We start from the raw sequence: 21931 nt of genomic DNA, 5'->3' as shown, positions 1-21931 counted from the left end.
AGCTATTAGCAAAAGTGTTTTTAATATGATGTTGTAAAAGTGCGACTTAACAAAGTTTGATGGCAAGGTTCACTCTATTAATTGCTGCATGGAAGAAACATACAAAGGAAAATTGGGTTACACTCGAGTTAGTGATTCACAGAGAGACTGGGGATACAAAAGGGTATGGAGGACCTTCCTGTGGAGTCATGAGGCTCAGAATAGACCCCCCTGCTTTCTAAACTCCTGATGGAGCTTAGGTGCGGCTAGGTCCAATCTTAGTCTCAGACTTGGACAACAGTTTATATCTAAGGGATTATAGATGCACAATCTATCAATTCAGCATGCAATCAGTTACCAAGACAAAAATCACACGTAACCTTGTAGTATGGTAACTCTGATATCAGTTGCTTACCACAGATCTGCTGTTGGTAAAAGGTCTCTGTGCCTCGAGAGGCAACCTTGAGAGGTGTCCCAGCTCAAGGGGAGATCACCGCCATGCAGCCACGCTGCCTAGCAGGGAGAGCTCAAAGAAGGCTCACTTTGGCTGTCATATTTATAGACAAAGTGGTTGGCTCGTAGTCAAATTACATGCGATAGGAAAGATACGCATGAGGATCCTTGTACCCACAACTTTCTTTGTTCCTTGATAAATGAGTCTTGGAAAAGCCACCCGCTATTCATGCATGATCAGTGTTCTAAGCTCATATGCATCAGTGTTCTCTGTGCCACTCGGCTTCTTTGTGGGTTCTCAGAGAACAGACTGGAACCAGGAATTCTTGGCCTGGCCATGGCTCAGGCCTTCACCTCCTTTGGAGCCTGTGCCAAACTACCGCTAGTTTGGTTAAGAGGTTGAGTGAATCCGTCACACTCCACCCCATGACTATAGTCAATCCACTTTGACTCACAGAGTGGTAGTACGATTTTGATAAACAGCCATTCACATCATCCTTTACAAACCATTCACTCCGCTAAAATCTGACTCAAGCAGACAAATAACCCAGAGATACTTTGTCTTTCCACATTTCATTTCCGTACCGATGAACAAACATTTCTTAAAACGTACTCTTCTCCTACTACTTGCGTCAGCCACACAGCTCAAAGCGAGCTAACACAAACTCTGCAGGCTGACTTGTCACTCCAGGTGAAAGTAGTACCTCCACGTTATCTGAAACCTGATGCGTCAGCCTCTGAAGAAAGACATTATGCTGGTGTCCATTTCAATTAACCTGCCCAGCTTTATAAACATGCCTGGTTTCAGCCATCTGAACAGGTTGGTGCCCTTTTCCAAGCAGTGAGGGAAGCAATATGGCAAACAGGGCTATGTGAAAAAAAGGATGATTCGTCTCATCTCTCCATGCCAATAACTCAGGAAGAAGATTAGATGCATGTTAAGCAAGTGAATAAATACACTAGAAGTGTTGCTTAATAAGGTAAATCTGAAAAGATTAAAAACATTAAGGAAAAAGCAGTATTTGATTAAAAGCAATTTTAAAACAATTACTTCATCCTCCCCTGATCTATTTTTACTTAAATGAAAAAAGATTGATCTTTGTCATTTTCGGAACAAAGAGTGAAGTACCCCACAAACGTCCAAATTACCATGGACCCTCTGTCTAAGGGGCAACAGCTTTAAGGCAGTCTTACAGTCATCTTCTCATCCTCCAAGAACAAAAAGTTTCATAGCAACCTAACAGAGCATGTTTACAGACATATGTAGTCTATTATTGTGCATTAATGTTTTGGCCTGCTTCATCTGTATTTGTTCTAAGCTGTCAGGAAAAAAGTATTTCAGATTTCAGTATCTGCAATGAAACATTTTCCTGTCAATCTAACTTCAAAAATGAGATATTCAAACAATATCAAATCTCCTATGTTAGCCCATCACCCAAGGCTCCAACTCTGAGTAATTTCACGTTGCACTGTAAGAGCCCACATTGGACGATTTGAGTGGTTTAAGGAGTACTGCTGGTGATTTAGTCAAAGGAGGGTGTTTTGGTTTGTTTTTAAAATATTTCTACATCACTTACATTAAAAAGGCATCTTAAAAGATGTCAGTACTGAGTAGTATTAACAATATACTTGGGCAGCATTTTATTTGTCCCCATGATCTCATTAAATTCCATTTAAAACATCCGCTAGAAGTAAAATAGAAGAGTCCAACAAGCTAAATATATTGTGCCCTCAGCTGCAACAATCATGGATGCATGTGGAGAAACAGAAGACTGGAAAGAAAAGGAAGTCCCAGCAGATTAGCTTCTTTGCTACTCATTGGGGACTTTGTGTAGAAAATTCAAATAGAAATGACAGATTTCAAATCAGTCCTGCCTTTAAAGACCTGTTCTAATCCTAGAATATCTAGGATTTGTCATAGATGTACATCTACATAAGTCTACTAATTCTATTCCTTAACATAATTTAAACATCTACATAAGTCTACTAATTCTATTCCTTAACATAATTTAAACACAATCTATGCAGCGTTCAGACTTTCCTGGTCTCACAATCCCTCCTAAGCCCTCTTTTACAATTGGTGACACTTGCCTTCCATTTCTCTGATACTACATGAGAGGGCAGGCATCACAGCAAGTAGTCTGGTAAATTCATACTCAGCTCTTTTGGAGCTCCTGGTTGAACACAAAACAGTTCTAGTAATTTCTTATTAATTTTAATCAATTTGTTCTACCACTTCTTCTATTGATATCCTAGTCAAAGTTCTTCAGCTTTAAAGAAGGGTGTGCAATGGGCACTGTTCCTCTATAGCGAATACCAGTAAAAACACGCTAGCTTTCCAGTTGAATATGCAAGCTTCAAATCTACTTGTCCAAAGCAGGGCTTCAGTTTCACAAACTCAGGGATGGCTTACCTCTCAATCTTGAATCCTTGCACACTAACATGCCATGCCATTTAAAAAGCTGCTTTTTCCAGAGCTGCCCATGTTAAAATAGATCATTTCACCTACCTAACAGATGAAAAGTAATTATATGAAATGAAAAGGATTTCATATGCAAGTAACTTAACTTCTTATGATGAATTTCACCTACTGTGTGTAGAATAACACAATTTACAGAATTGAGCTTTACTCCTCTCCCGTTCTTCCCCAATTCTGTATCCTACAAGAGTTGCACTGACTGAGCCAAGAACATTTGTGTGTGCCCAGACATCCCCAGCAGGCTTCCAAGGACTCAGCCATACCTCTGGTGTAGCTCAGCCAACTATACAGCTGAGCAGCCAGGTCTCAGCCCTCATTTAAGTCAATGTAAAGTCTTACGTCAAGTGCAATGAGTTGGGTCTGTTGTAGGAGCAACATATATCCACATACACAAAAATCACTGTGTATACACAGCCTATGCTTTCAAAGGAAGTTCAACATTTAGTTACTTTGAACAAAAAAAATTAATTCAAATTTCAATTAATTAGCAACTAATTCCATGACAGATTGCCATCACTTTTTCCTTAAATGTTCCAGAAGCCACATTATGGCAATAAGATACATGAATTAGTCAAAAAAAAGGTACTTCATTAATCTGTGAGCAACTGAGAACAGGGTCAGAATGGGGATTTGCATGCACTAAACTAAATTAGCTGCTTCCTCTTCTGCTGCTGCAAAATCCACTATCGTACTCTACTCTGCAACAAAGGACCCAATTTCTTATTCTAGACAGAACTTTTAAAGGCCAAATGACAGATAAGTTTTTCTTACTCGGTTTCACCTGTTTACAGGAGTCTTAATTAAGCTCCATTGCGGGGGGGGGGGGGGGGGGGGGGGGAATCACTTGCACAGAAAAACATGTGCTTCTGAAGCACTAATCACCACAGTATTGCCCAAAGAAAAGGACAACTGTTCTCACAGGTAACTGGTAAGAACAGGAATTCCTCACAGGTTTACCATTTATTCCACTGACATAACCAACACTTCTGAAGACTACTTCAGGTAAATTGGAAATTAAGAACAGCTGAAGGGTAAGTTTTCCTTTTAAGACTCCCCCAGTTACTAATTCCAAGGCATTCATACATTTGAATAGACATGAATATCTGAACTAGTAGTTCTAGCCCAAAGCATTCTCAACATGTCATTCTCTTACTCAAGACAGTGCATTTTTCATCCAAGAGCTCCACAAATCCAAACTGCACTTTCATCTCCTCTCCCCCAAGATTCCCTTAGGAGAAAAGCATGTTTATTGCATTTCATTTAATCCTCACTCTCAAAGACCCTAAACAATATCAGAGTCAGGAGAACTACTGAAGTACAAAGAAAATGTTCCCATGGACGGGGAGCAACCTCCTCAATTATACACAAATTCTTATAATCTGCGCAGTTACTGAATTGCAGGTTTGGAAGGAAAGGAAAGTTGCTTTCTAGTAAAACTTTAAGTAATTTCTTAAAGTTGTTCACAGCATGAACATAACATTAAGCATTTACTCAATTGTCAGACTTATAGCCCTCTGGATGAGGGAGGACCCAGGAAAATTTATTTATAAACAGCTCTGCCTTCCTGAAGCAAATAGAGAAAACTTGCTTTTCTGGCCCTCTCCCCCACTTCAGATTTCCTGTCATCTGTGACAAACTAGCATCCCACGAAAAGCTAAAGAATAAACCAGAAATATTAAAATATATTATCTAACTATCTCCCTTTCTCAGGGAAGAAGTGGGAACGGGAGGGGTCAGGGGAGGTTAATGCAAAGCTTTGGCATAGCTTTGAATGCCGGTAAACTTGCATGTCATTTAATCCTTCCATGGTGAAAAAGCAGCCAAGCCGTAGTATAAGCAGGGGGAGGATCAGATTCTTTTCAGGCACACAGTGATAGGTGAAACAACGATGCAAAAAGGGAAACTGATTACACGAGGAAAAAACCTCACTGTGACAGTAGTCAAATGTTGGAATAAGCTGCCCAGAAAGGTTGTACAAGCTCCTTCCTTGGACATATTCAAAACTCACCTGGACAAGTCCACAAACAACCTAAACTGGCTCTACGTTGAGTATTGGTTTGGACCAGATGACCTTCAAGGTCTTTTCCTTCCAACCTTTATTATTCTATGATTCATTAACAGCTCCAAGCAGGGTTACATGCTGACTGCCCAAACTTTTTATGTCTGTACCTGTCATGCTGATGGAAGCATTTTATGACATTGATAAAATAGTACTGATTCAGCTCCACATTGTTAGAAAAATATTCAATAAGCAGTCTGCATCAAAAGTGGCAGATTTGCTCACCAGAATTTCTTTTTACTGATGACTATGCAGGTAGCCCATTCCACACTGAATTCCTTCTGATCATCTGGCTCATATACCCAGTTGTATCAGCCTAAAGAAAAAAAGCACGATGCCTAACTGCACCAAGGCATTCAAGTGTTCTTCCAGCTATGATTAATAACATTCCTTGCTCAACCGCAAAAAATTTTGCTGTGTGAGAAGCACACTTGCAGAAAAGCATATAAAGACTATAAAGTTAGATGTGCGAAGCTATACCAGATGACAGAATGCTCACTGGCAAAAATACACTCTAAAATTGACACCTACCAAACACTTTTATGTGGGTATAACCAAGGGATAACATATCAGCTTTATTTAAGCAGCTTAGGTCAGTTCCATGCATTTTCAGACTATCTGCAACATGACATGACAAAAGATCCAACAGGAAAATACACACAGGTACCAAAGCTAAGTATTACAACATGTTAATGAAAATTCTGCTGTAATAGGCTGGGTACACTATCTGGATGACAAACTGCGGAATAAGCAAAACTGTGTCAAATACAAGGCACTGTCTCTCACACTCCTCAGTATCAGTAGTGCAGAAAAATGTTATAGTAAATTTGAAAGCATGCTGGATCTACCCTAAATTGTGAAGCAACTATTCTCAACACAACAGCAAGGATTTAATGGTGCTAAAGAAGTACACAGGAACAAAGTGCTGAATGACCAGTAATCTGCAGTAATAAAAAAAAAAAAAATCTTACAAATCTCACTTGTAACCATGCCTGTCCCTTCATGATGTAAAGCATGTGCATGACAAAAATAATCAATAAATTGATCTGTACTTGGTGTTTCCATACAAGCATGACAACTCCTTGCCAGGTTTTGAGGATTTAATGTTTGTACAAATTAAAAAGAAAGGAGATCTTTTATAATAAATGACTAGCGTGTTATGTCAGCCTGGTCACTGCAAGATAGTTCTGAATCAAGTTAAATTAAGATTAACCTGCTCCTCAAAGTGCTTCTGTTGCAAAGCTGCTTAGACAATTTACTGGACTGGGGTGGTAGTCTTGACCTTTTTGACCCTTCTAGACTTCTAGCAAATTACTTCCAAGAAAACTATGAGTGTTTTACTCCCTGTAATAAAGTCTGCAGCACCTTCTTAAACTGAAGTGGTGATAATTACCACACACTTATCACCAACCTCAGAGGCTGAAAAAACAGTGGACATACTAAATTAGTCCCACTTGACAAGTACAAATGAAACAGAGGGTATACTGAACGCAGGACTAACCAAGGAAATTGAGAGTCACCAAATTCCACCCAGGGAATAGTAAAGGCATAAAGACTGACATCTAAAACAACGTACACAAACTGTGCTTGCAGACCTGGTATTAATACAGACTGCAAATACTAATTATGCTCATCAATTCCATCTTGTGTCTTTAATACATAAAGTTTCATCCTCCTTGACACTGTATTACTAAAATACTACTTTTAAATGTTTCACTGCAAGTATTTTCTGAAGTGGAAAATTCCACTTTTATGAAGTTCAGCAGCACATACTTTTTTGCCCAGCAATGTATCTTGAAATATCTTAAAAATGTGTTAGAATAGCTTTCTTAAGCTCCGTACTGAGTATCAAGTTCTATATTAAGAAGTATATCCCTTATCTTTCCCTCAAACAGGTTTACAACATACTAATATTGTTTCTTTTTATAAGTCCCAAATAAATAAAACATTGTTTTTACACCATGCATGCTATGATAACAATTTAAAAATAAAAACAAAACTAAAATAAAATCTATTTAGCTCTGACAGACTGATTTATATCAATATCCCACAGATACAAACAGTGTAAAAGGACATACTACATTGTATCAAGTTCTCCGATAACTTTTCTTTTTTTTCTAACTGTAAATCTTAGGAAAAGAATTGGCTATTTAATATGAAAATGAACAAACTGTACTATTGTGTAATGAATCTGGAACACATTCTCCAGATGTTACTGTTCAAAGACATTTATATAAATTGGAACAAAATCCAGATCTTGTCAAACTGCTCTGGAAGAACCAGGCAAGCAAGCTGCAGAATTATCTGCTTAAATCCATCCACAAAGAAACAAGGATAACCAAAGTCCACAACAACTAGTCATTTTTAACTCTGAATAAAATGTTCCACCGTCAGCTTAAGTCCACTGTGACACAAATTCTGAACTACTTCATTCTACCACGGGCAGTATGTTAGGAAGGACCAGCACCTACATACAAGAGGAAGCACAGTGCTTCTCCAACAAGCTTGCAGTCTGCTTCTGCAGGTCCTGTTAGCTTCATTGAGCTAACATTTTCTATCTATCTGGTTATACAATAAACCCCTAACACTTATTTCTTATGCTACTTTAGGCTGAGTTTTTCTCCTCCCTGTAATGTTATGTTCTCAAAGCATGCAAGAGACCCCACAATTACTGATAAAAAAAACTCACAGAAAAACACCAGCTTGTCTCCCCACCTGTTGAAGTAATACCCAACCACTAGTAGCTTCTGGGAGGCAGAACACACTACCCTAATACACTCCATTACACACTCCAACCAGCCCATCCAAATTGTGTTCCTGTACTTCTTGCCCTTGCACTGTAACGCTTGGGAGAGAACAGACCCAGAACCTCCATTGACAGATCTCTGCTCCCTCACCAGTTACATGCTGTGAAGTCTCCACAATAAACAATTTCCTGAAATCACTAACAAAAAAGCTTTACAATATAAACATTTTTAAGTATTTTATGGATTTTGGAGACAGATGATTAGAATTTAAAAAAAAAAAAAAAAAAACCACACCACACTATATCTACCTCTATCAGCTCAGCTTCAGAAGGTTCTCCCATTATTTCATGCTACTAAAAGCCATCAAGACATTAAGCAATTTTTGTAAGCATATCCAATCCTTAGCCAAGAAACTTCACCAAACACTGTAACAACCTGGGGACAACCTAATCTTCTCACCCATGTTTTCCCCCATAGGCATTTCACTTAAAACACAGAACTTGCCTTCAGGAGTTCTCTACAGCTTAACCTCATAAAATAATATTATAATAATAAACAAAATAAACAATAAACAAAAACTTCTGAATTATTTTACTAGACTATAAACAAATGACTCCTTTACTGAGAATGACATGTTCCCTGAAAACTCTCACAGGTGTTTACACCTTAGATACAAGGTCTACAGAATAACAACCAGGGATTACAGTGGATCAGACACTGGAAATAAACATTACTGCTGCAAGACAAGCTAGCATTATCATGAGATGTATCAACAGAAAGCTGTAAGTAACCAGGTTTTACTCAGTAAGACCCAGAGTAATGTATCCAGTTTTGGATGGCCCATATCCTTCAGTTGCAGCAACCAGAGTCCAGAGAAAAGTGATCAGTAAGAAAAGGCTTCAAACCATCAGAATAATTCTGCACTGGGACCGTGTGCGTAGGGAAGCCAGGGAATCTCCATCACTGAAGGTTAAGAACAGCCTTTGCCAGCTGATCTGTCCAAAAACATACCCTGTGCTTCAGAGATCTAACTCTGTAAGGCAGGCAGAAAGTAGAGGAAAACAAATATGGAAGTGATAAATAAAATAATTTTTAAAGCATCCAGCTGATTGCTAATGTGGCTAGGTCATCCTGACATAAGGATGTTATTTTCTTGCTATAACTGTAGTTTCATATGCAGTTCAGTCACTTTCTTTTTGATGTTCCAAATTTTCCACAAGGGAAATCTTTGATTCAACTCCCCCCACACTCACGAGATTCAATACAAGTGTTATTTCTTCTCTTGATTTTCCTTTTCTTCTGTGATTTTCCAATTTGCAAGAAAATATCTTGGACTGATTGAACATACACTGATTACTGTTTACAATCTGTTCCTCATCTATTTCACACTTTTTTAATATGGTTTGGAAGAAAAAAAAAATTCTACCAACTTTATCTACACTTCTAGCTGCATCAAAATCATAAAATGTAGGAAGGATTATTTATAAAACAAGCCTATATGAACAGAATAGGGCAAGAAAATAATTAAATTTCAAGTTACATGTGTGTACTTAATTGCATCATTTTTACTCCACCTGAGGAAAAGGTTCTATTTTAGCTTCTATTTTAGCTATGAAAAATGAGTAAGGAGGAAAAATGAAGCTGCTTATTGCTCATTTACCACTGCCTGCATGTATGAATGTCTCCAGCCATGTATGTAATTCAGAATTACCTGAAAGGAAATGATCTGAGATTGATTCTGTTTTGTCCTACATATAGCAGTGACACACAGTTGTTCTTACTGCATTTCATTTTATCAGGTTGTCCATCAAGAAGCCATTACTGGATGCACAGCAGTACAACAGAAAGGGACTAAAGCATGCCACAAACCAACAGTCAACACCACGCTGCTAATAAAGGCAGCAAACATCACTCTAGAACACACTAGCAACGTTACACAGAGACCTTACGAAAAGCATTTTGTTCTAATTGACTTTGTATGAGAGTACCATAAGCTGCTGTGGGCAATACATCTCTGTAAGCATTGATGAACAAAACAAGGAGGAGAGCAGTAACAGAGACCAAACAGAACAGCTAAAAGAAACCAGAACAGGCAAAAATGAAAGCCATGAGTGAAAGACCCTCCAACTGGTGATGGGACATTAATCCAGAAAGAAGGAAATCTATGTTCCTCTTGTTCACCCTGCTATCACACAGAGGATCCCGAACAGTGACAAATTAATCACATGAGCAGAAGACAAATTCATTCCAAAACATTTCAAAAGAACACCTGGTGACAAAACCGCTTCTGCTGAATCTTCAGAGATCAGCTTTGATATGTCAGTCAATTCTTTTGAGAGTATGTTCAGAACTCCTGACGGACAGAACTGAGGCCAATTCTCTTCTACCCTGGGCAAGCACTCATTTCTCGTGGGAGACACCACAGTGGTATCCTCCAGGAACTGAGAGAATCTTTGAAAAAAATTTATATTCAAAGTATTCACATTCTACCCATATTTCCAAATAGTTGCAAGTGAACTAAAATGGTATTATCCAAGAATTCCCTAATGAAAAGTAGGAAAACAAGCAAACAAACCTCATTTACACTACTCTCTCAGTCCAAAAATAATTTACGATAGCGCAAAAACTTAAGAGGTAATCTAATCAGGCATCCAAATATTAGGAATCTAACTTAAGCAGTCACCTAGACTCCCTTGGTGGCAAATAGAAAGACATGCCATGAAAGAGAAATGCAGGCTGCTGTGTGATAGAAGATCGAGTGCACCCTCAGTAAGTTTGCAGACAACACCAAGTTGTGTGGGAGTGTTGATCTGCTTGAGGGTAGGAAGGCTCTGCAGAGGGATCTGGACAGGCTGGATCGATGGGCCAAGGACAACTGTATGAGGTTCAACAAGGCCAAGTGCAAGGTCCTGCACATGGGCCACAACAATCCCATGCAACACTACAGGCTTGGGGAAGAGTGGCTGGAAAGCTGCCCAGAGGAAAAGGACCTGGGGGTGTTGGTCGACAGCCGCCTGAATATGAGCCAGCAGTGTGCCCAGGTGGCCAAGAAGACCAATAGCATCCTGTCGTGTATCAGAAATAGTGTGGCCAGCAGGACTAGGGAAGTGATTGTGCCCCTGTACTCGGCACTGGTGAGGCTGCACCTCGACTGTTGTGTTCAGTTTTGGGCCCCTCAGTACAAGAAGGGCATCGAGGTGCTGGAGAGTGTCCAAAGGGCAATGAAGCTGGTGAAGGGTCTAGAGCACAAGTCTTACGAGGAGCGGCTGAGGGAACTGGGATATTTTAGCCTGGAGAAGAGGATGCTCAGGGGAGACCTTATTGCTCTCTACAACTACCTGAAAGGAGGTTGTAGCAAGGTGAGTGTCGGTCTCTTCTCCCAAGTAAGAAGCGACAGGACAAGAGGAAATGGTCTCAAGTTGCGCCAGGGGAAGGTTAGATTGGATATTAGGAAAAATGTCTTCACTGAAAGGACTGTCGAGCATTGGAACAGGCTGCCCAGGGAAGTGGTTGAGTCCCCATCCCTGGAGGTATTTAAAAGACCTGTAGACATGGCGCTTAGGGACATGGTTTAGTGGTGGACTTGGCAGTGTTAGGTTAACAGTTGGACTTGATGATCTTAAGGGTCTTTTCCAACCTAAATGATTCTGTGATTCTATGATCATAGTTAATCTTGAATCCTCTTGAACAGGCAACACAAACTGCCTGCTAGAATTGATATGGAACCTGGAGGAAGCTTGAACTACCTGCTTATATCAGATCCAGCTTTTAAATGGTGCATTTGCCAAGATGAATCCCACACACCTAATATTTAGACTAAAACTTCCCTTACTAAGGATCACATTTTTTCCAATTTCATATTAAAAATCTATTTATGTTGGGTAGCAACACATGGATTCACTGCATTCATATCCAACTCACAGCTGGCTTTGCAGAAGACTGACAATACTACCAGACATGTTTCTAATTTCTTTAAAGACTTCTTCCAAAAATATCACAGAATCACAGAAGTGATTCTTTGAACTTTTAAAATCCTCTAGCACCCTTTGCCTTGTGCAACTTCTGGAGCTGTAAAACCTTTAGCAACAGTGACTATCATTTCTGTAATTCACCATTAACTTGGTTAACACTGAATTTACTTATATGTGAAGGTGTTTTACATTATTTGTTTCAGAATTCCACTAGCTACCTGTTTTCAGGCCATCACATTGGAATTACCTTATTCTCTAGAGGTCAGCAATAACCAGTACATCCATTTTTATTCTAATGTGTGAGAGCACTCCCTATAAGCAAGCTCTCATTCCTTTAATTAAATAGAACCTCTTTCCAGTCCAATAACTATCTCTTTCTCCTACCCAAATTCACCATTGACAAAAAGTTCCATCTTACAGGCACCAGTCTAACATTCCTTCCTTGCCTCACACAACTCCAGAAATACATTTTCTCTTCCCAACATCTTCCTTTCATTCAAGTGTTGATCAAACGTGATCGCACTTAACCTGCTAGCTCCTGAAGCTGCTGTGACCCTCTGTGAGTTGGTCATCAGGAGAAAGGGATTTTTCACATTTTCACCTGCTGACCATCCTTCTTCCAACTCCCTTAACCTCTGCTAGGTGGATAATTCAAGACTACTTTCAGAGGACTACACTTAAAATTATTTTTTTACTCCAGTTTTTCAGATACATTAACAGGAACATGAAAAGCTCTAATGAGCTCTAATTAGACATCACATATACCAAGGAAAGCAGTCCCTAAAATGAACTGCAATCTGCTTAAAGAGACATAAGGCTCAAACACTACTCCTGTTCTAAAGGGAAACTGCTAGTTCCCTGGCTATCCAAACTTGCATGTAATCTTAGCAACAAGAAAAAGTAAATTCTGGTCTTTCACATTTCCTTACTAGGTCAACTTTCCTCTCTATGGTACAAACTTTTTGGCAAGCATAAAAACTTCCCAGCTTTTGAGTAAAACATAACTTCACTGAAATATATTATCCAAACACATACATACAAATGCATTTACCTGTGCGAGACATCTGCATGTTACTGATAAGACCTACAAACAGCTGTAGCATTGGAAAGCCTGTACATAAATATTGGAAAGCCTGTACATAAATATTTGTTAGCACAGAGACATGAATTACTAAGATGTATATTATTTTTGAAGTGACAACAAACATGGGCAATAACTCGATCTAAGATTCCAGTTTTTTAAATTTATTCAATTCTTTCAATTCTTCCAATTCTTTTTTTGGTTTCTACCACCTACCCAAATCTCACCTATAAAAGTGAACACATAAACCAGAAAAACTCAGTCTCCCCAAAGCACTGCAATGGGGAAAGACCTGCCAAGCCAATCTTACTTCTGTTGGATTCTCAGAGTTCTGAGCAAGGACTGATCCTATTCCACATTCTCAGAATACCAAGCTTAGTCAGAAGGCTCTTGATCCTTACCCTCGTTAAGGATAGGGTTTTGACATGGCAGTAAGCGCACATTAGAGCCTCCCTTCAAGCGCAGACCAGAATGGTATTAAAGACAAATCTCTACTGAGGCCGATGACTACACAGAGGCACTTCTAGGTAAGGAAGCCCTCAAGCTGTAAGTGTTTGGAGGACAGCAGAGAGAGTATTCAAGAACAGTATTATATTAGTTCGCTTGCCCTGTTTATATAATCTCAGAATCTTCATTTTTGGCCATAGTAGGCTAGATGGGTCTTTTTTTGGCATTACCAAAAAAAAAAACCCTGCTCTGGCATTCTTCTGAGTAGCCTTCCTTGTCAATCACTATTTCTGCTATTCTTGTTTCTCAGTCTTTACTTCTGTCTATTTTCTCCATTTTTACCTTATCCTCTGTTTTTTCCTCCCGTTTCTTTACCTCCTGTTATCTAATCCCTACCTCTGATCTCTGTATTTTTGTCATGTTGATGATACTGATCTTTACATGCTGCAACTTTATTTCACACTTCAGGCAGAGCAATAGGACACATGTATTCACACTCCAAGATCATTGTTTCAAATCCATTTGCAGACTCAAAGAAAAATGTACAGCTATTTCATTCAGATGGCATTTTCTTCAAAAGACCAAAGTAATCGTGTACTTCCCTTTTTTAATAAATAAATGTTTGCACACATTACCTAGGCTACAAAAATACAGTAGTCAAGGAAGCAGGCTATCAATCATGCAGTTTACATCTTTGCTTTAGAGACAGGAAACATCTCCAGACAGCAGGACTATGGAACAGCAGACACTCATTACTTCAATAATGATACTCTACAGGTTAGAGTATGCAACTTCTGCAAAATGGTGACAATCAAAAACTTGGCAGAGGGTAATGGGGAAGGAGGCAAGAAATAAAACAAGAATATGCCTTCCTGTGTGCAAGACAAGAGGGAGGGGACAAAGAAAAAAAACTGTACAAGACTTATTTCCCTTCACTTATCTGAAAGAAACTCTCCACGTTTTTCAGGGAGTTTCAAAATTTCAGGGAGTCTACTAATTTTCAGGGCAGAAGATTATACAGCAACTGATTTCTAAGCACTCAGTTCAAGCAAAACATACTAACACCAATAGAAGGATCATGAGCAGCAAAGCGATGCCAGAAAACTGGAATCGCCTATTTCACATGTTGACATAAGATCTATAGGAACAAACATACTATCCTAAGTCATAGCTCTTGTGGAAAAGAAACTTCCACATACTGCCTTGTTTACATACGATTCCTCAATTAAACATTTTCAAACAAAATTCTTTGTAGCATGTCAAAAATTCATCCGATCAAAAATTAGGATTTATTTCCTTACAAAGCCAATGAGCTTGACTTTTCACTTACTAGTGTAGGCCTCTAGCTGTGTTAATATTACAACGTTACTCTACACTCAGGCTCAAATGGCTTTCCTGGAAAAAAAAGGTTTTAGATTTGATGACAGATTTATTCTAAAAGCAAATTTCTTCTCTTCTCTATCTCTCCAGAGATACTTCAGCAACAGTCTGGATAGCAACCAACATCTGTATAGGACTACTACTGGGTATTAATATACTAAATTCTCCCTTCTATAATACTAGGTGATATTTAGACTTTGACCTCTATAAAAGTGCTCAAAAAGGAACTATCAATTTGTATCAAAATAACTACTTATAGGCATAGACTGCCACCTAGTGATTTTTATTATCTACAGCAAAAAAACCCAACCAAACAAGAAACCACAGCCACAACCTAGAGAAGTTTCCTATTTAAAACTTACTTAAAAAATAAGTTTTCAACAAAAATTTAAAAGTTCATGCAAGTAACTATTTTTCCTCTTCCACTGAACTCACCTCAACTGTCTGAGGTATGAGATGATTAAGTACCATCTTATTTTTCATATACTTTTGCAAACTTGTTTTTCCTGTCTAGTGATAAAGGCTACTTCTAAGATTCTTTGAGACAAAGGTTTTACCATTTCTCTGAATGCCTTCACATGAATCTCCCAAACAAGTAAACCAATCACATTCTAGATGAAACACAAGCATAGCTATAGCATATCATTTCTATATTGGCTTTCCAGGCCATGCTAAAAAATACTATGTTTAACAAAGAGTTTAAATCCATTTTAATGTAATTCCTTCACAGTTCTTGACAGATAGGACCAAAAAGCATCACCATGTATTGTTGCTAAGAGGCTTTAATTTGATAACAGTAATTAAATGGGGCCACAATTATGAAAGTCTGGTCCAACTGTAGTTTAAAAAAACCAAACTTATACTGATAAAGTTAGTTGAAGAAACAAAAGACTCCTGAAATTACGTCAGCAAGTTTCAAGAGCTTTGAAAGGTTACAGAAATGGTAATACGTTCAAAACTTTTTCTATTTCCAAGGACAGAAAGGAAAACAGAAGTCCATTTACAAGGCTTCTCTCCCACATGTTCTTCTTCTCCCAGAAACCACAGAGGGCTACGAAAGAACAGAGATGCTAATATGAAAATAATGTCAGATTTAAAAGTTAACTTACCATATTTGTCTCGCAAGCCAACTGTACACCTGAAGACTCCACCAAAGGCCACATCTTCACCAAATATTACTGAAAAATAAGAACAATAGAGGAGACTAATGTTACTCCAATGCATCTTATTTTTAATGAACGTGTTTCAAAGGTTTTTCTATGAGACACTAACGTAAGTAGCACCTAACATTTCATCTTACTTAAGATTTATCTAGACCTAAGCGTTTCTCATGCACAGTCTAACTATAACAAATAAAGAACCAAGGTTAACAAGGAATCAGTACAGCAACACAACTATGTCTCAAAACACAATTCATGAAACTGATTCAGCTATGCTTTCATTAAACCATCTATTTATTTTTCTGAAATATTCTATAATATCACAATATCTAAATCTAAACAAATAAAAGCAATTCCAAGAAACAATTACATTCAATCACAAGTCATTAAGCTTTTGCATTCTGCTACAACTGGTAACCATCTGCATTCTTCACCCACAGATTTCAGTAAATGTAGTGTTTTGAAAAATGACAAGTTGAAGTTTTCTTCAAAATATCAATCCAACATGAAATTTAAAACCTTCTCCAAACATACTTGCCAGATCCCTGAAGAGTGTCTTCAGAGGAACTCCTCTACAGAAAAGATGCATATCTAATAACCAGGACAACTCTCAGTATTCAACACTACTATCCTTACAGTGCGGGTTAATGTAGCCAATAAAGTTTTCTCACTAAAAGTAATTGCCTTTAAAATTTAGATTCATGTCAACTAATTGGGGGGGGGGGGGGGGGGGGATGTCTTTGAATTTATAGAATTATGACGTCTAATTTTTCTTAAAACAGTTTTGTTATTTAATTCACAGAAATAAGTATTGCCTATTTCAATTTTTTTAAGCATGTAAGAGATGTGCAGCAGTATCACCACTAGCAGTTTGCACGAATTGAGGTCAGTTCTGATAATTCCCAAATTCCTCAATACTCTCAGTACTCTAAAGGACACAAAATAATGAGTTAGCCTCTTTGTCTTTCAAATATGATTTTTATTTAAGTAAAATAAATTTCTGAATGGAAGCACTAAAAGGGATTAACACACTTCCGACAATTATATTAATGACACCACTTAAAGAAAAATAACTTTTATAATGATGTAAAACCAACGCAGTCATGGTGTATATGATTGAAGTATGTCCCCAGATCATCTCTCTAATTCATTTTTAATATTGTTTGCTTTTTTATGTACTTAAAAATCTTTGTAGCCTTTCCAATACCATATGGCTACTCACTTTTGAGCCAAATTGGCATTAAAAAATCCTATTAATGCCAGTATCAGCAAACTTGCATGGATTTACTCATTCTGTTCAGCCACTGAAAATATTTTACTGACAGATTCTAATTCTCATCAACACAAGTATGAGGATTTCCACTACTTAAAACAACAGTTGCTCAATTCCCATACAAGTAAAAACATATGAAAGACATGCTTTCTATTGCAAGAAGTACTAATTAATTCAGTAAGTAGGGTGATACTGACAACTCACATGTCTGGACTGTAGAACTCCAACATGGTCTTGCAAAGGGCTTTGCAAATCCAGCCCTGCAAAGCTGAGGAGCAAGACTGGAACCTTAGAGCAACTAAAAGGCTGAAGATTATATATGAGTTTACATTCCTGCTGGACTAACATTCTACTTACTTTTATATGTCTGATTCTACAGAAATGGTACTAAAATCTGTTCTTGGCACTAATTTACCCTCAGTTGTCTAAGTTTAATTTAATAAAGGTGATTATAACACAGCTGTAGATTGAGAGGGAATGTATACAGGCATAGTACTGGACAGACAACATGGAATTTTTCCTAACAGATTAGACAATTAGTCAGACTTCAAGTTGAGCAGTGGTTCAAGCAGTGCCAAAAAGAGTTACTAACGCACCAAAAAGAAAACCCAAAGTTACACAAGATCATATAGCTTTTTCAGCTGTGTTCGTGACATTAAGCACCTCTATCAGACATCTGGCCATCATGATGCCTTTCTTATAAGAACAGAAGCAATAGACCTTCTATTATGTATAAGAATTAAAAGTGGAATAAATAGTTTTGTGCAAAAGAGTTTAGGATAACACTTTTAAATCAAGCTATGATGAACTAGCTTCTTCAAAGTTATAGGTTATCCAGACTGCAAAAGCCTAGAAAATCTTACATTGCCTATGCACAACGATGAACAGAAATCAGTAAAGCTGGAAAGGAATTTTGGAGGGCAGGGAAGGAGAGAAGGGAGAATGGACAGAGCGAGGAATATATAGTCTCTACAAAATACCACTTTTTGAGCACAGAGTTGAAGTAATTAAAAACCTAAGATTTACATTTTTAAAATTCCTTGACTTATTGGTGGGACTCAAGCTGCCCTTAAGTGTAGTTCACACCAGTAATACCAGAAGCATGTTAAGCAATGTATCTTTCTGTCCCAACTTTCAAGCAAAATATACCCAGCTAATACAGAAGACACAACTGCATCTTAGATCACATAATCTGTTAATAATCTGTTAATACAACACATTTTTAAGTTTTGTTTGCGATCAAAGTGTAGAAATAACTTATTAGAAAACTTTAAAGGCAACAAGAAATGCATTTAATATTGTACACAAATAGGCAAAACAAAACGCAATTTATACAAAGTAAAACGCACTAACAAGTATAGTATACCTGCAGTCGGATCTTTGGCTAAAGTATTATCCAAGGCACTTGTTATGGATTGGAAGAGATTCATCTTCTGAGTCTGCCCTGTGTGAAAGTGATTATTTAGCCATTTAATTTGGTTCAAAACACAAAGTATGTTAGAAAACACTGGTGCAAAACATGACTAAAAACTTATTTAACAGTCATAAACAAGATCCCTGTTAGGAGTACCCAAGACTCATTTGCTGAGTAAACTTAAATTATGTGATAGATGGGATTGAGCATGGTATACTTTGCAATGCCAAGGACTATAATTCTACTACCCTGCATTCAACCTTTTTTCAAAAACTATGCTCTTAGCTAAAAGCAAATGCTGCTTTGCAATGCTTAGTCAAACACTAGGAACAGTGACTAATACAACAATTTTTCAAAGGAAGAAACCATAATAAATCATTATTGTTTTGAGGATTGGGATCCTTTCTGCTAAGATTCACCGGATCTCATTAAGCGTACTTCATCATTCTTTAATTATTTTTTTTAAAGCTCCAGCCTTTCCTGTTTACTGATACCTATTATTATCAGAAGTTTTCTAGAGCACCAGACTGCTCTCAGGACTGCAGTTACAAAGTGTCAGAAGCATCAAATCCACACTCCAAAGAAAGAAGACTTGATGCTGAACCGCTACACTTAAAATGGGCAAAGCAAATGCACCAGACTGCTGTATTAAAATCTTATGCAGCGCTGATTGAAAGAAAACCTCCAAAACCAAGAAAGGCTACCTGAGTGCCCTTCTTCACTCCAGCACTGCAAGGAAAAACAAACAGGCCTGAAAGCAAAGATGGAACAAAACAGTAGCCCAGTCCCCACTACTGTGACCAACTCAGATTCTCCAAGCAAATAAAATAATGCCTTATCAGAAACTGAGTGAATAAGAAATTGCCTGGCTGACATTTGGTAGCTCTTTAACTGGCAAAACCGCTATCTAAGTCATGATTAGGAGCCACAGCCCAGGAGAATACTACCTACCAGCACACACAGCATGTGGAAAAAAAAAAGCGATGGTTAAGTGACAATCCCAGACAAACATGAGAAAAAGTGTTAGAAATCAGAAAGGAGAACTACATTCTGTTTCCAGTAGCTACAGTATCTCTCAACAACCATTCAGCTTCCCTTCCTCCTAAATTGTTAATTAACATTAGCATTTTTTGTTAAAGACTCATGTCATGCCACATCAGAGCTGAGTAGCTACATTCCTACACGTTCCTGTGCTTGGTAGCTTCACTTGTTACACTTCACAGGGCCCTTTAAGAAGAGGAAACTGTGAAAAAAAGTTGCTGTTCTTGCTTATAATAAAGGTCCTTATATTAGCCCTTGCAGGAAAGGGGAAACTAATTGTGCCCTTCAGATTTGAATTGTGGAGTTTGAGAAGCATTATCTTAACAGTCTCAGGATCAGTATTGGCATAACTTTATTTTACTTTCACTGTTTTTCACAGAATTTCAAAGTGTATTTTAAATCAAAGGGAAGTCGTTTTCTTTAATAAATGGCAACAAAAACTGGCCGGCCCCACTAGAGCTTCTTCACTATGATCTCAAGCAGGGACCTGCAGCACACAGGCTTTACTCCGCGACACCTTGGGTGCCTGTACCTCCCAGTGACTAACAGAAACGGCCGAGAGTTATCTCGGACTTAATGACCAAGCTGGAACACCAAGGTATCCAACCGAGTAACATCTTTCTGGAAGACAGTACAGTTCATGTGAGAGACACAACTATTCTGCAGCTGGCAGGCTTCTTCCAGAACTCAGTTCTTCCAGAACTCTTCCAGAACTAGCCATTTGCAGGGATGCATCTCAGAAATAGTCAAAACACCAACTTTCATCCTGAGCTGTTAGTTTCAGCTGATCTGTGTCTACTCTCACTTGTGTGATCACGAGGATTACCTCAAACCTTTCACTAGACAGCAGCCTGTTAATCACAGGTTTATTACCACATTTGTGACTTAAGCAAATCACATTTGTGATTTGTGTCACATTTGTGACAATAAAAAAATCGGGATGGATAGAAGTCATTAAGTTACTGCTAGAAGCTTTACCACTGAAACAGGAGAGGGGCAGGGGAAGGGCTTGCAGGTCTGAGCAAATGATGGGTGGGCCTATTGCAGCTATGGCCTTGACTGCCCAAAAACACTTCATCAGCCCCCCCGAGCGGTACCGGTGAGGCGCCCAAGAGGCCTGAAGCACCACCGCCCCCGCCAGCGGCCCACGGGGGCCTTCCCGCCCACAGCCCCAGTTGTTGGCGGAAAACCCGCGGGTGGACACAGCGGGGCAAACGCACCCAGGCGGAGGCTGCCGCCGCCCGTGCTCTCGCCCCCAGCGCTGGGGCTGATGGCAGCTGCCCCGCCGGGGAAGCCTCGCTCCCTCGGCCACCGCCGGCGCCCCGGCGGGGCAGGGCAGCCCGAGGAGGAGGAGGCGGAGGCGGGGAAGCGCCCACCCTTCTCCCTCCCCCTCCACCCCACCCCGGCCGGGGGCCTCCCCCAAGAAGGCGGCGGCGGGGCGGACCCGGCAGCAGAGCGAGGGTGAGCCCGGCCCGCGGGGTGGACCCCGGCCCCGCTCTCACCGTACGCGCTGGGCGCCGGGTCCGGCTGGAAAGCGAAGTGCGCCGCAGACCGGCGTGGGGCGGCCGGCAGCGGGGGCAGGCGGCTCCAGAGCCCGCCGCGGCGGCGCACCGCCACGGCCGCCCCAGAGGCGAGCGCCCCGCGCAGCGCCAGCCCCGCCGCCGCCATCGCCGCCGCTGCCAGGGGCCGCCGCGGCCGCCGCGCGTTCTAAAGAGGCGGGGTCCCGGGCGGGCTTCCTGACTGGCCAGCAGCGGGTGGAGGACGGGCCAATCAGAAGCCGCCCTGCGGTGGGTGGAGGGGTGGGATGGGAGGGAGGGGAGAGGCAGGGTTTATTGCGCGTGCGCGGAGGGCGTGCCGTGAGGGAGCGCGGCTGGGGGGGCTACGTGCTCGGCACGCGGGGGAGTGAAGCACGCCCTGAGGGCAGAGCGGGCCGTGCGCGTGCGCGGTAATGGCAACGGCCGCGACCGTTAGGGCCCGCTGCCGGGCGCGTGGGGAGGGTGGCGGTTGCCCGGGGGCGGCTGCGGCAGTGGCAGCGCTCGGGGTGGCTCTGCGGCTGTGTGCCTGGGCCGGGTGAGCGGGTGCTTTCCCCCTCTCGTCGGCGCTGCTGATAACGGTGTGCCGGGCACTGGGCGCATCGGGGAGTGCCCAACTGGGCCTCGCCTCTCCCTCGGTGGTGCCACAATCGTGGCTGAAACAGAAGTCTTCACCTTTCCCCTTAAACGTTTTGCTTTTCTTCCACCTGGATCTTCATATTGCCATCCCCGCATCGAGGGATACTGAACAAATGTCTGAAATCCTCAAATTCTACCCCAGCAGATGGCCCGGAAGGATAAAAATAATTATTAGAGAGACCTGCAGGTATTACCTGTTCCTTGTGTCTCTCAAGCCCCCTCTCAACCGTGCATCCAACCTCTCTCTCAGTCTTGTCATATTTTTAATTATTCTTC

At 40.3% G+C, this 21931-nt stretch overlaps 1 protein-coding gene across 5 annotated transcripts in view; it reads right to left on the bottom strand.

The window, feature by feature from the left end:
• The window catches only part of BCKDHB (branched chain keto acid dehydrogenase E1 subunit beta), a 166062-nt gene extending 144857 nt beyond the window's left edge, over nucleotides 1-21205 (bottom strand). For 3 of the 5 annotated variants that reach the window (XM_075498253.1, XM_075498251.1, XM_075498252.1), the window contains exons 1-3: nucleotides 20987-21204; nucleotides 18396-18473; nucleotides 15706-15774 (exon numbers count right to left, since the gene is read on the bottom strand). In XM_075498253.1, the coding sequence (XP_075354368.1) occupies nucleotides 15706-15774; nucleotides 18396-18473; nucleotides 20987-21152 (313 nt within the window). In that variant the 5' untranslated portion in view covers nucleotides 21153-21204. Of the gene's footprint in view, nucleotides 1-15705; nucleotides 15775-18395; nucleotides 18474-20986 lie in introns of all 5 variants that reach the window. The other 2 variants (XM_075498254.1, XM_075498255.1) reach the window with 1 other exon arrangement.
• Nucleotides 21206-21931: the final 726 nt, after the last annotated feature.

Source organism: Mycteria americana, chromosome 3, assembly GCF_035582795.1.
Source record: "Mycteria americana isolate JAX WOST 10 ecotype Jacksonville Zoo and Gardens chromosome 3, USCA_MyAme_1.0, whole genome shotgun sequence".
NCBI lineage: Eukaryota > Metazoa > Chordata > Aves > Ciconiiformes > Ciconiidae > Mycteria > Mycteria americana.
Note: the sequence above shows the minus strand (reverse complement) of the source record. Positions and strands in the feature narration are given on the sequence as shown.